Below are 12,539 nucleotides of genomic sequence, written 5' to 3' on the forward strand. Positions count from 1 at the left end.
CCTCAGTGATGACAGACTGTTGTATTTTCTAGTGGTCAAAGATACATTGGTATTAAAATACAAAGTCATTAACAAGAAATTTTTAGTAATTAAAACATTTTATGAAGACCAGTACAAGAATTCTTCTCTGTTGACAACAATTATAACATCAGAATTTAGGCTTGCATTCTTCAATCATAAAGTAATTGTGTGTGTTTTTTTTAAAGATTTTATTTACTTTTAGACAGAGGGGAAGGGGAGGAGAAAGAGGGAGAGAACTATCAATGTGTAGTTGCACTTACATGCCCCCTATTGGGGACCTGACCCTCAAGGCAAGTCATGTGCCCTGACTGAAAATTGAACTCTCAACCCTTTGATTCCCAGGCCAGCACTCAATCCACTGAGCCACACCAGCCTGGGCAAGTAATTGTGTTTTAATGGGAGTTTCTTCAAACAAAAAATTTTAGTAAACACATGACCATGCCATTTTACTCTTAATGTGATAACATGATAATAAATTCTAAACTATAAAATACAGTTATGTATTATTTTTATTCAGTTGAAAAGTTTATTTGAAAATATCTACAACTACATAGTTTCATGATGACCTTTAATTATTCATAATTTTTCTTATGATTAAAACAAAAAAATTGATTTATGAGACATATTTTATGTTTAGCTATCACTTTCAGTACCAACATTTTATAGTACAAAAAATTTAGGGACGGACGCCTGTAAAGAAGAGAAGAACATTAGTGCTGTCACTCATACTTAGGCTTGCAAAATCATTTCTGTTGATCTTTTTAATTCTGTTAAAGCGGGAATAGAAGTAAGCAGTGTTCTTGGGTAGTGGAGGAATAGCATCAAGTTCATGGTCATCACAATAAACAGTGGTGCTTATACAAGTACAAAGAAGGCAGGTTGGAAAATCTGAAAAATAGAGACAAATAATTATAATTAAGTAACAAAAGTAATTTCCAACAATGTGATTAGCAATATTTGCTAAACAAGGGTAGAGTCTCATAGAGGCAATCCTGTATATTTCATATTTTCTTACATATTTTTCTATAAATGGAATACTAGTCAAATATACCAATTAAAGGTCACCCAATAATTAGTATTGTATTAGTAATAGTATTTTTTGTAATGTTTTAAAATTTTATTTTAAATTACTGAATGGATACTACACAGTTGTTGCTTTCATGCTTAGAAATTTCTATCTTCAAATGTGACCATTAATACTGTTTTTTATAAATTATAGCCTCACCTATAATGTTTTTATTAGCTCTTTGATTCCGTATTTAAATACCCCACTGAAACAAAATCTGCTTCAAGAAAAATACAGGATAATAATCACTAATAATAATTCACTCAGTATATATATTTTTACTCCTTTCTGTGTAAATGGCACTATGCTAGCTGGTGAAACAGTGGTGAGCACAAAGAGATAGAGTTCTATTTTATGACCTGCTAGGTAAGATGAATGTTAATCACATAAATAAATGAAACGATGACTATGTTAAATATAATGAAATATCATCTGAGTATAACATAGAAAATTTTGATCCAGTTTGAGAGTCACAGTCCTTTGAGGAGATGAACGCTGAATTGAAGAGAAGGAGTTGACTGCACTGGTGAGGGAGGCATATGCAGGCAGAGGAATCAGTGCATGCCCAGTTCCTTCACTTGGCAGCGACTAACAGACAGTCCATGTCACCACAGGGCAGAGAGCATTGGAATGTGTAGGATGTAACATGTGTATAGAGGTGTTGTTCCTTATCCTACGTAGGGGCAGGGGTATTATGTTATCAGATTCAAAAGTTGGATATCACTCGCCTGAAGGTGTGGTGGAAGTCTAGGGGAGGGCCCGCGGGCAGAGTGGAGACGACTTGTCGCCTAGGTAAAAAACGATGGTTGCTAGAGAATCATGATAGAAAAGGCAACAGATCCAAAAGATATCTGTTAGGCTGCATTATATCTCAGCACATTCATCTATTTTTCTCCATCGATCATGCACACATATACACCTATCCCTCCTCACTCCAGGTTTAATGGTCGTGTAGAGGACAGTGGCTTCTAAGGGATACAGAGAAGCAATGACCAGAAGGAAAGGAGGGAAGGAGGATAGAGCAATACTAGGCATGCCAAGTGGAGAAAGAGTATGAAAGAAAATAGAAAACAATCAAGGCTGCTGAGCTGTTAGGTAAATTAAGGACTTAACAATGTTTCTTGGGTTATTGTGGTGATTACAGGAGATTTCAGTAAAAGCTATAGAATAATGAGGCTGCAAGCCAGGTTACAGTCAATGCAGGAGAAAGCTGGAGGTGAGGGAATAGTGACAGCAAATATAGATGAAGTTATTGAGATATTTTACTGTAAAAAAGTAAATAAGAGAGATGGTGGTAACTGTAAAAAGATTATTTGTGTTGTGTATATAATGAGGGATATTGACTAAAGTAGGAGGTTTTCAAGAATCCAAAGTATAAAAAAAATCCTGAGAGGGAAGTAGGAAGTGAAGTTCAAAGCCTTCCTGAAAGAACATGCATCCCACATGTGGGAGTCCCTCCATTGCAGCAGGAAGTGAGATGTAGTTGTAGGTAAATTATATGCCTGCAAACCGTAAGACCAAAGAGCTGAAGATTGGGAGATGGCATTTTCTTTGGGCAATAGGAGGATTAGCTTCCTGAAGAGCTTGAGGAGTAAAGGGGAAGGGAGAGGAAGTGTTGTGAGAGGTGAGATGAATGGAGAAACAAATAAGTCATCGGAATTATAAAAGAAGAAAGCGACAGAGGATCTCCCTTGGAATTGCTAGTGATCAGTTCATTCCTGCTTAGTGAAAACTTTCCTGGTTTTAGCACCAAAAGTCCCCTATCCTGGAAACCCCTCACTCACAGGCAAATAGGGACTCGTTGTTGCCTTAATTCAAATATCAAGAACTAGTAATGCAACTAAAACATATAATTAATCATGCTCTATAGCTCTAGTACAAATATACTCCCACTCAGCCTTTTTTGAATTTTTATTCAAGCAATGCAAAGTTCCTCATATTCTTCATATCCTTGAAAATATCAGCAGAGGCTAAAGAAAAACACCCTGGCTGTTTAGTCTCAGCACAGTCAATAGGATGAAGAAAATTGTACCATAAGTTATGTCGCTATCTCAACTCTTGACTTGTCTCCATCTGGCTGCTTCTGAGTCTGGATTTCCCAAAAAACAAATTTCTAGGGAGCACTGGGCTGCAGAAGAGTGAGGACAACACACACTCAAAGATCTTACATATTGTATCAGTGCCATACTCAGCAGTGAGCTGTCATCTTCATTTAGGGAAATCTCCATAATTTTCAACTTGTAAACTTTTTAAGACCTTTCTGCATTTCATGTGTGTGAGTGACTTGAGTGGTGTTATCAATGTTTTGTAAATATTTGCTGTGTTTTTTCTTTTTAGCTTAATTCTAACAATTTTGTACTTTAATAAAACATTCTCAACATTGCAACTGCCCCCACAAAAAACTAGTAATGTACTTACTAAGGTCTTATTGCTATCACTAAATAGGAAAATCATTTACTATAACAACTTCAGGAATAAAAACAATTTTAGAAATAAAAAATTTTAAAGGGAACTGTAAAATAATTAATAGTTACTGATTTCTCCAATCATTATAAATTAATATTTGCCATTTATCATATTTTGAAGGTATTTTATTCTACATTTTTATGTAGAATATGCTAATTTAAATTATGCTAATTTAACAATACTTTCTTAGTGTAATTATATATATTCACACCAGTTATAATTTAATTATGGTCTTTCTACTCATAACTCAAGACTACTTTATATGGCTTCAGAACATTATTTTTAGAAATTTGTATTAATAGTTAAAATATATTTTGATTTTTAATATAATAAATGATTCCAAACTATTTAACTCTGATGAATTTATAAGGTTGTGATTTAATTTTAATATTAGAATTTCTGGTGATGCTTTATCTCTGGAACTTAAAATGGAATTAAAATTTAACTTTATTACTCACATTCAGATTATTTTAATGACAACATTTTTTGAAAAGTCATAGAGCATTTTGGTGTGAGTCTACTTGAATAACCCTAAGAATGACACTGATAAATTCTAACAAGAAATATAGACAAATTACAAAATCACATTTAATCCCAGAACTGCTTCTCATTGATGAAAATTCTCTCTGGTTTGGATCACCTTTGGTCATACAAGATGGAATTCAGTGTGAAGGACTGCTTGCCTTTCTTTCCTTCTCTCTGCTTCTCCCTTAGACTGAGTGAGAAGAAGCCTGCTTTCCAACAAAACAGGCTGCATTCAAGAATCAGGTCAGTCTCACTTCAAGGCCAGCGTGTGAAACTAAAGGCAATGTGATCTCTGTCAGGTCCCTACCTTTTAGAGCTACTACCTCAGTAGTAATGAAAAGATTAATGCTAACACCTTCACAGGGGATCTGTGATACTCACATGAGATAAGATATAGTGCTGAGCATTATGCCCCACAGATACTATGTGCTCAATCAATGTAAAATATTATGACTATTGCTGCCATCATTATCATTCATCATCGATAACATTATTGCCTTGAAATGCTGTTGCCTGATCTCTCAGAAGTAGATTCTGACTTTGCTAATAGGATACTTTTTGTAGAAATGCATTCGTCAGCCACATAGGTTTCAAGTAATGATGTCAGACAAATACTGTCATTCTAAATCTTTGGTTATTTGAGAATTTACATCATGCCCAAGCTAAATTGTTATAAAACTACTTTATATTTGAATACAAAATAGAAGTGTATCTCTTGCTTCAAACTTAGTCTATTGCAAAACTTTCTCTTTGGGTCATGTGAGATCCTTGTGGACTTGGAGTTTGGCAGTCTTGATGGTTGACCAGGTGGACTTAATTACAATTCAGCATTGATGGACCTGACCTTCACTGGTTTGTGGACCCAGAACCCTGGGGAATTCAGGCTCCTGTGGGGAAGAGCCATCAATCAGCCTGGGGGTGGACTCCTCCGCCTCCTCTTCAACCTCCTCTGGCTGTGGGGGTGGGGTGAGGAGCTCTCTGTTCCCTGAAGGCATCATTGTTGCTATTTCAATCTGAAAAAGAAAAAAAAAAGCAGATTTTGATCAGGCAACCTCAATCACCCTCTCGGCAGTGGAATGAATTTCAAATGTATCCATCTTTGCCACAAGAAGGCACTCGTGTTCTGCCTAGCCTGCCAGCCTGGGAGAGCCCAAGTAGTTCTTGAGTGCTATTGTTATTTCTAATCAGTTTGATTCTCAGATCTTAGTAATACTTTCTAATGCCTTTTTGTGGAGGAGGGCGTTCTTTACTTTTAAATATTTTTATATGTTTTTTCATTCCATAAATTTAAAAAGTTATTTATAGTTTCTAAATACATGGCATTGCAAAAATGCATAATCGTGAAAGATTCAAATTAATGTGAAGTTCACAGTCCCCTTCACCCTGCCGCCCTAATTCTACTCACCTCCAAGACAATAACCAGTAAAAAATTGCCATGTATATTTTAGTCCTTTTAATCCTTGGTCCACTGGATTCAAATATTCTGTTCCCCTGTAACAATTTACACTTCCTCTAATTGTATTTTACTGAAAAGTATACTTTCTACTAAAATGCAATACATACAGACATGAAAAATATGATTTGATGATGATATGCCAATTCTCATACATTTTCAATATCAAGTATTATCAACAATATTTGGGAATGTTAAAATTGACCTTTTTGAGAGTTTTAACAATAGGAGGTATTTAAAAAAAATTTAAATACTCAAATAGTTTTTCATGGATTGTATTTTTTAATTGTTGACATTATTACAGATGTCCCCCAGTCCTCCCCCCTTTGTGCCCCTCTACCCAGCCCTTGCCCCACATCCCCAGGCTTTTGTTCTGTGCCCATGGGCTAAGTTTATGCATATATGCACAAATGTTCTTTGGCTAATCTTTTCTAGACCCCCGACCCCCTCCTCTCTGACATCTGCCAATTTGTTCCATGTATCCATGCCTCTGGTCTTATTTTGTTTGTCAGTTTACTTTGCTCATTAGATTTCACTTATAAGTGAGATCATACGGTATTTGTCTTTCTCTAACTGGCTTAGTTCATTTAGCATAATATTCTCCAGGTCCATCCATGCTGTCACTAAAGACAAGAGTTCCTTCTTTTTTATAGCTGTATAGTATTCCATTGTATAACTGTACCACAGCTTTTTTATCCTCTCACATACTGATGGGTACTTTGGCTGTTTCCAGATCTTGATTCAACACCAGGAAGACAAACAATCCAATTAAAAACACTGGTAAAGTACCTCAATAGACACTTTTCCAGAGACAACATATGAATGACAATAGACATAAGAAAAATGTTTGACGTCATTAATCATCTGAGAGATGCAAATGAAACTACAATGAGCTATCACCTCACACCTGCCAGGATGGATACAATCAATAAATAAATCAACAAAAGACAAGTGCTGGTGAGGATGTGGAGAAAAGGGAACCCTGGTGTACTCTTTGTGGGAATGCAGACTGGTGCAGCCACTGTGGAAAAGAATATAGAGTTTCCTCAATAAATTAAAAATGGAACTTGCATTTGACCCAGTGATTCCACTTCTGGGAATATGTTCTAAGAATCCTGAAACACCCATCAGAAAGAATATATGCACCCTTATGTTCATAGCACTGTCATTTACAATAGTCTGAGATTGTGTTTTAGGTTATACTTGCTTTTCTCTTTTTACATGGATATGTTAAGCAATAAATTATTGCCTCTAAGACCACTGTTTGCATTCAGAATAACCCCTTACTCCTCAACTCCCTCCCACTGCCTCAACATTTATTCCTCTCTGTGACCTTGGGCAAAAAACCTGTTCAAGATGATTGGTTGGCAACAGGCCAGACTCACCCATTAGGGCCTTGTTTCCTCAGGGCATCACCAGAAATCCTAGATTTTCCCTTTACCTGATAGCTATGGCCAGTTGATCCTTTGTACCTTTCTTTATTTGTTTTCATTAAACAAACAAAAATAAAAACAAAAAAACACTAATTACTTTCTAACTTATTTAATGTCAAAATGATATGCAATCTATTACTTTCATGTATAAAGTACATGGATAATTAGGACAGATATATGGATGTTTTACCTAAATTTGTAGATAACAATAACATTTTAAAGATACACTTATTTAATGCCATCTTTGAAAAATTTGAACACATTGCATCACAAATAAAAACTACCCTTTAAAAACCCCTAAACTTTCTTTTGTCAGTGCACATTTCTGTGTCCCTCTCTGTGCTTCTGCAGTCTCTCCCTCTCAGCCCCTCCTCCACTGTAGTATAGCACTTCCACCACTTTTCTGCCTCTCCAAGCCTAGTAGACAGGATACTCTCAGTTATGTCATATGTCTTTATATGCAAATTCTATAGCATAATATATAATCAACAAGTACTTATTGAATATGGTACAAAAATATGCTTGTCCAAAATATGTCTAATGCACAAGTGTATGCTTAAATTTTAGAGATTTTGCTGAGAATCAATGAATGTGTTAATGCTTACTTGAACACATTTAATGCATTAAAGCAAACCAAAAGCAAATCCTACTCTGTTTGGTGCATTGGGAAGCCATACATAGAGATATCATGGCCATAAATCTCCACTTGAGGAGACTGGGCACACTTCCTTAAACAGACATAAGGGCTCCATCTGCAGGGTCAGAACGAGGCAACTTCAGAAGGAATGGATTTTTAGAAAGACCAAAAGGAGGCTCTGGAAAGAGCGGAAATTGAGACAGATGTTTCATGGAATGGAGGCAGCCTAAAGGGAGAAACACATTCCAGACACGTTGCCTTGAATCTTTGGCTTTATAGGAAAAATGTTTGCACATATTTTTTACACATAATTGTTTTTCCACTGATCTGATGTGAAGCTGTAAGATCTCACTTGCCATTCACTATAAAGAGGCAAAACAGCTTTTGTGTTTATCAGACACTGTTTGTTCATGCTTACTTGCTGTTGAAATGGGAATGTTGAACAACTTTTAAGACCAAGGAAAAGGAATGCCTTTTGGTTTAGCAAAATAGTACAACTGTAACCTCAAAGTACTATGCCTGGGGAGCTTTTTGCTTTGCAGACACATTTATTGTCACTACTGAATAGAAGTGATTTAGGCTTCTGTCTTTTTTTCCTCTCTTACCAATGTTCATAACATGATATGGAGTTGGGAGGAAATGCATGCAAAGAAGTGAGGCCAGGAAAACATGCCTTCCTAGGTCTCCATGTGGCAGACTTTTACATGTATGCTACAGAAATTTAAATTTAGGAATAAACATAAATAGCCAGAAAACATCCCTACTTTTACTTCTTAGGCTGTAATCAGTAACACTCAGATGCAAATACATAACTGAGCCTCTGATATAAATATCCATTTTTTCTTAGTTTATCTCCACTTTTTTTATACCGCCTGTTTTACTCTGACTTACTTCTTACTGAATTGACTTTTTAATTTGTTCAGACCAAATTAATGAACAGAAGGGTGAACTAAGTAAATGTTGTTTTAAGGGGCCAAAATTTGTGATTATTTTTTAAGCAACAAGATAACTGATACAGATTTTTATGTTATACATGTGACTATTTGATTAATATGTACATCCCTATGAAGGTAGATATATATCTTATAGTTGCTTTTTTTTCATCATTATATTCCCAACTTCTACCCAGGTATGTCTAGCAATTAGTAGGCTGATAAGTATTGTTCAATCAGTACAGGTAAACAAAGACAATTTTTGATACTCTAAGGGTTGATTTGGAAGGCAGCTGTGCTAACCACTATACCACCAACACTGTGGTGACTTTGAGGGCTGATTTGAATACCAGAGTAATAAAATATTTTACCATAAGTGCATGAGAGAGCAGGTGTGAAAAGAGATTAGTTATGGCTCAGACATGTTCATGTGCGCCAGTGGATCTTCATCATAGGTGCAAACATACTGTGAAGGGAAACTAAAGGAGGTGTTTTTTGACATCTTTAGATGAAACTGGTTTTGAGTCTACTATTGATCCAAGGATTTTGGTTAGGTATGGTCTGTATTTTAGGGAGAGATGGAATTATATGCCTATAGTCAGAGCCACTCCATTGCACGATTCTCAGATGCATTATTCATTTGGCATTCTCTGTGAATGGTGTTCCCTGGATTTATAGAATGGAATGGTCCTGCTGAGTGCATGTAAACTCTTAAGAGATCAACTAATGCTGACACTAAGGTTTCCCTTAGCTTTCTTCCTGTCCTCTTTACCTCAGCTACAATTCCTACAATTTTGACTTAACACATCAATTTAAGCAGAGATGGGAAGTTTTGATTACTCTTTTCTTTGCTTGTATGTACAATTTGGGAATAAAGACAATCCAGTAAATCCCTAAGAAAAAAGAAAGTGAAAGCATACATACACAAACATTGTAGCTGACTTATTGATATTCATTGAAAAATAAAGATATAATTATTTTACTAGAATAGGGAAAAAATGCAGATTTTAGCAAATAAAACAAGGTCAAGGACCTCCACAGGGAGGTTCTTACCCAAAGAAATCAAATTTAGGTTGTTCTCATAATGCAAAACTGACTTTAAAAATGCACAGTGAGAAGAGACCATTTTTCCCAAGCCCTTGGGCTCAGCTTGTCTCCTGACTCTCAGTGATGCCAGTGCAGCTAAACGAAGAAAAAGCAAACTGAAGAAGATGGCAACCTATGAAAATTCAGTTTGGGGAAAGCGTGTGTTTTTGTGGCTAATGTTGTTTGTTGGGGAGAACTATTACATTTGTTGAACACAAACAATTCAACCACTAAAGAGATCATCTCTGAGGTAGAGAAAAGAGATCTTCCTTGATCTCATCATGAGTTAGCTGAACATAATTGTCATGGATTGAATATTCACTATGTAAGAGAAACTGCTATGCTTTTTCCATTAATTCTAATGTCACTCTCAGAACAATTATGTAGAGGTGCAATAATTGTGTATGTTTGGCAGATACGTAAGTGGAAGATGAGAGGTAGAAGAACTAAGTAAATTGCCTGAGGTCACGCAGCTTCTAAGTAGTTAAGACAATTTGAAGTCAATCAGTCTTGCCACAGGACTGCTTCACTTCCTTAACTTTGATTCTGTACTAAACCAAATAAAATTCTTCTGAATAATCTAGCTTTTTAGGCACCTTCATTTTGAGAAAGAGGACTTCTATATAGGAAAAGTGAGCATTATCATTACTGGGAAATTATTATTCTCATTATACACTCATAAATGGGCTTTCTTGTTTATATTTTAAGCCTCATGTGATTTTTGATAGGGATCATTCATCAACCTCCAGCCTGATCTGGTCATAATTGATTATGTATGAACTTGAAGACTGAACTTGAAGGCTGAAGACCATATCAAGGACATGTAGCCCTGTGGGAGCACTTGACAGTAATCTATCTTCCCCTGAAGGTGACAAGTATGAAAATATCATGTAATATTAATGTAGGTGGGCTGTAAATTTTAAGCAGCATTTATTATAATTTTCTCTAACTTTTATGAGAAATAAGTACTATGTCAGAATAAAACTTTAGCCTAGTTAAACATGATGGCTGAGACAAGTCCATATATTCATCGAACTGTTTCATTTGTCTCCTGGATATTCAGCTAAAATGTATTTTCCATTTTCTTTGAATCTAGATTAGGTCATGTGGCTAGTTCTGGCCAATGGAAAGGGAGAAGAATTAACGTGCCGCATATGGTCCCAATCAGTAAAAAGCAACTGCACTTTCTACATGTTCTATTCTTTCCCTCAACCTGTCAAAGAAGATGCCATTATAAACTCAACTTTCTAAAGTAAAAATGGTGAACTCCTAGCATAAAAGACGTGTGAATCCTTGAATGACTACTTGGAGGATAGTCAACCTGCTGCCCTGCACCAGACAGTATTGTCAGCCAGATATAAACTTCTACTGTGTTCAGCCATTGGGATTTTGGTGTTGTTGGTTATAGTCGCTAATGTAATTTGACCTAATATAGACCTTTTCAATGTTTGTGTTCTTTTCCATTTTCTAATTATAGGGAGGGGACAATGTTTAACATTTGGTGGGTTAATTTACCTTGTACATGTCATTAACTTTAAGAAAAAATAAATGTACATTTTTTGTCTTCCCTATTATGATTTCTCTTTTACAAATAATTGTTCTTTGATCTTGGATCCTTGGTTTAGTACTTCCTGAAATATTATACTACGAAATTTGAAGAAATTCACTGTATTTGGACTTCTTAATTTTTAAAATCTCAGTATTTAATTAACTTGATTAAATCAAAATGAATGAATTTATATAATTAATAAACATCTTCAGGTCAAATTCCAAAATTAGTGGTTTTTTCTTTAAATCAAAATTATATAAAGTAACAGCATTTGATATTCACTGGCTAAAATATTGCATATGTATTTATGAAAAGGTATACATGATTTTTTTAGTTTTTTAAAATATATATTCTGATAACTTAAAATTGTAATGCTTCTTTGTATTTAATGTAATGTTTAAGGGAAAAATTCAATGGAAAAGTAATGAGCTGATGAAAGCTTTAATTTAATCCTACTCTCTAGTCTGTTTCTTCTGCAACCTCAGCACCTTTTTGTTGTCATTCACATGTTTCTTTTCTTTGCTGTTGCTGTTGCCAGAAAATGATAACATTCTATTTTTAACCATCAGAAAGATTTATCCGTTTGTTCATGGCTCCTATCAGCATCCCCTTAGGCTCCAGAAACATGATAGGTTTCTAATATCTAGTTCTCACAAATGTATCATCCAGTCCTAATTGAATGTTCCTAAATAATATTGGTAGGAAACTTTGGAAAAAACTTCAGCAACATTATCTAACAGCTAAGCCAGTTCATGTTCCCTTTACCCTTACTGGCCTTGTCCCCCAAGTAATGCTGCCAGAAGGACAATTTAGTGTAGGCTGAAATCAGTAATCTCCTGAGACTGGGATAGGGGAGGGAGTCAATCACAGTAATTGAAATAAAGCAGTTGGACTGAGAAACAAGAAACTTGAACTTTCCAAGCTCTAGCTTTTTATTTTATGATGGAGTAATTTAGTATTACTTTTTTTAAGTTTTAATCTTTTCTATCCTGACATAAAGCCTTTATTGAGGCACAAATTATAATAAACCATGCCTTTTAATATGTAGAACTTCTCTGCATTAAACTGCCATTCACTGATGATGATGATGTATATATTATCTTAGGGTATTCTGAATAAAAAACGTGTGCATTTATAAAGGATGTCCCAAGGAGGACCAGCTTATAGCCAATTGTTTTTAAAAGAGCTAATTATTACACTAACATTTTTTCTACTGCTCAGAATCAGTGATTAAAGCCTGGCAAAATGTTACAAATTTAAAAGCCTAACTTTATCTTTTAGAGGTGGAATTACTTTAAACAAATTCAAAAGAAGGTACTAAACCAGAATGCTACCCTGAGCCCTCTTCCTGCCACTGAGACATTCTCTGCA

General features: G+C 35.3%; 1 protein-coding gene across 2 annotated transcripts in view; it reads right to left on the bottom strand.

Moving 5' to 3' along the window:
• EPYC (epiphycan) overlaps nt 1-12,539 on the bottom strand; it is a 41,797-nt gene that overhangs the window by 13,320 nt on the left and 15,938 nt on the right. For both annotated transcript variants that reach the window (XM_045830592.1, XM_045830593.1), the window contains exons 3-4: nt 4,923-5,091; nt 751-909 (exon numbers count right to left, since the gene is read on the bottom strand). In XM_045830592.1, coding sequence (XP_045686548.1) covers nt 751-909; nt 4,923-5,091 — 328 coding nt within the window. The remainder of the gene's footprint in view (nt 1-750; nt 910-4,922; nt 5,092-12,539) is intronic.

The sequence above is a fragment of the Phyllostomus hastatus genome, unplaced genomic scaffold, assembly GCF_019186645.2.
Source record: "Phyllostomus hastatus isolate PE091 unplaced genomic scaffold, TTU_PhHast_1.1 phas_contig_152, whole genome shotgun sequence".
In the NCBI taxonomy this organism is placed as follows: domain Eukaryota; kingdom Metazoa; phylum Chordata; class Mammalia; order Chiroptera; family Phyllostomidae; genus Phyllostomus; species Phyllostomus hastatus.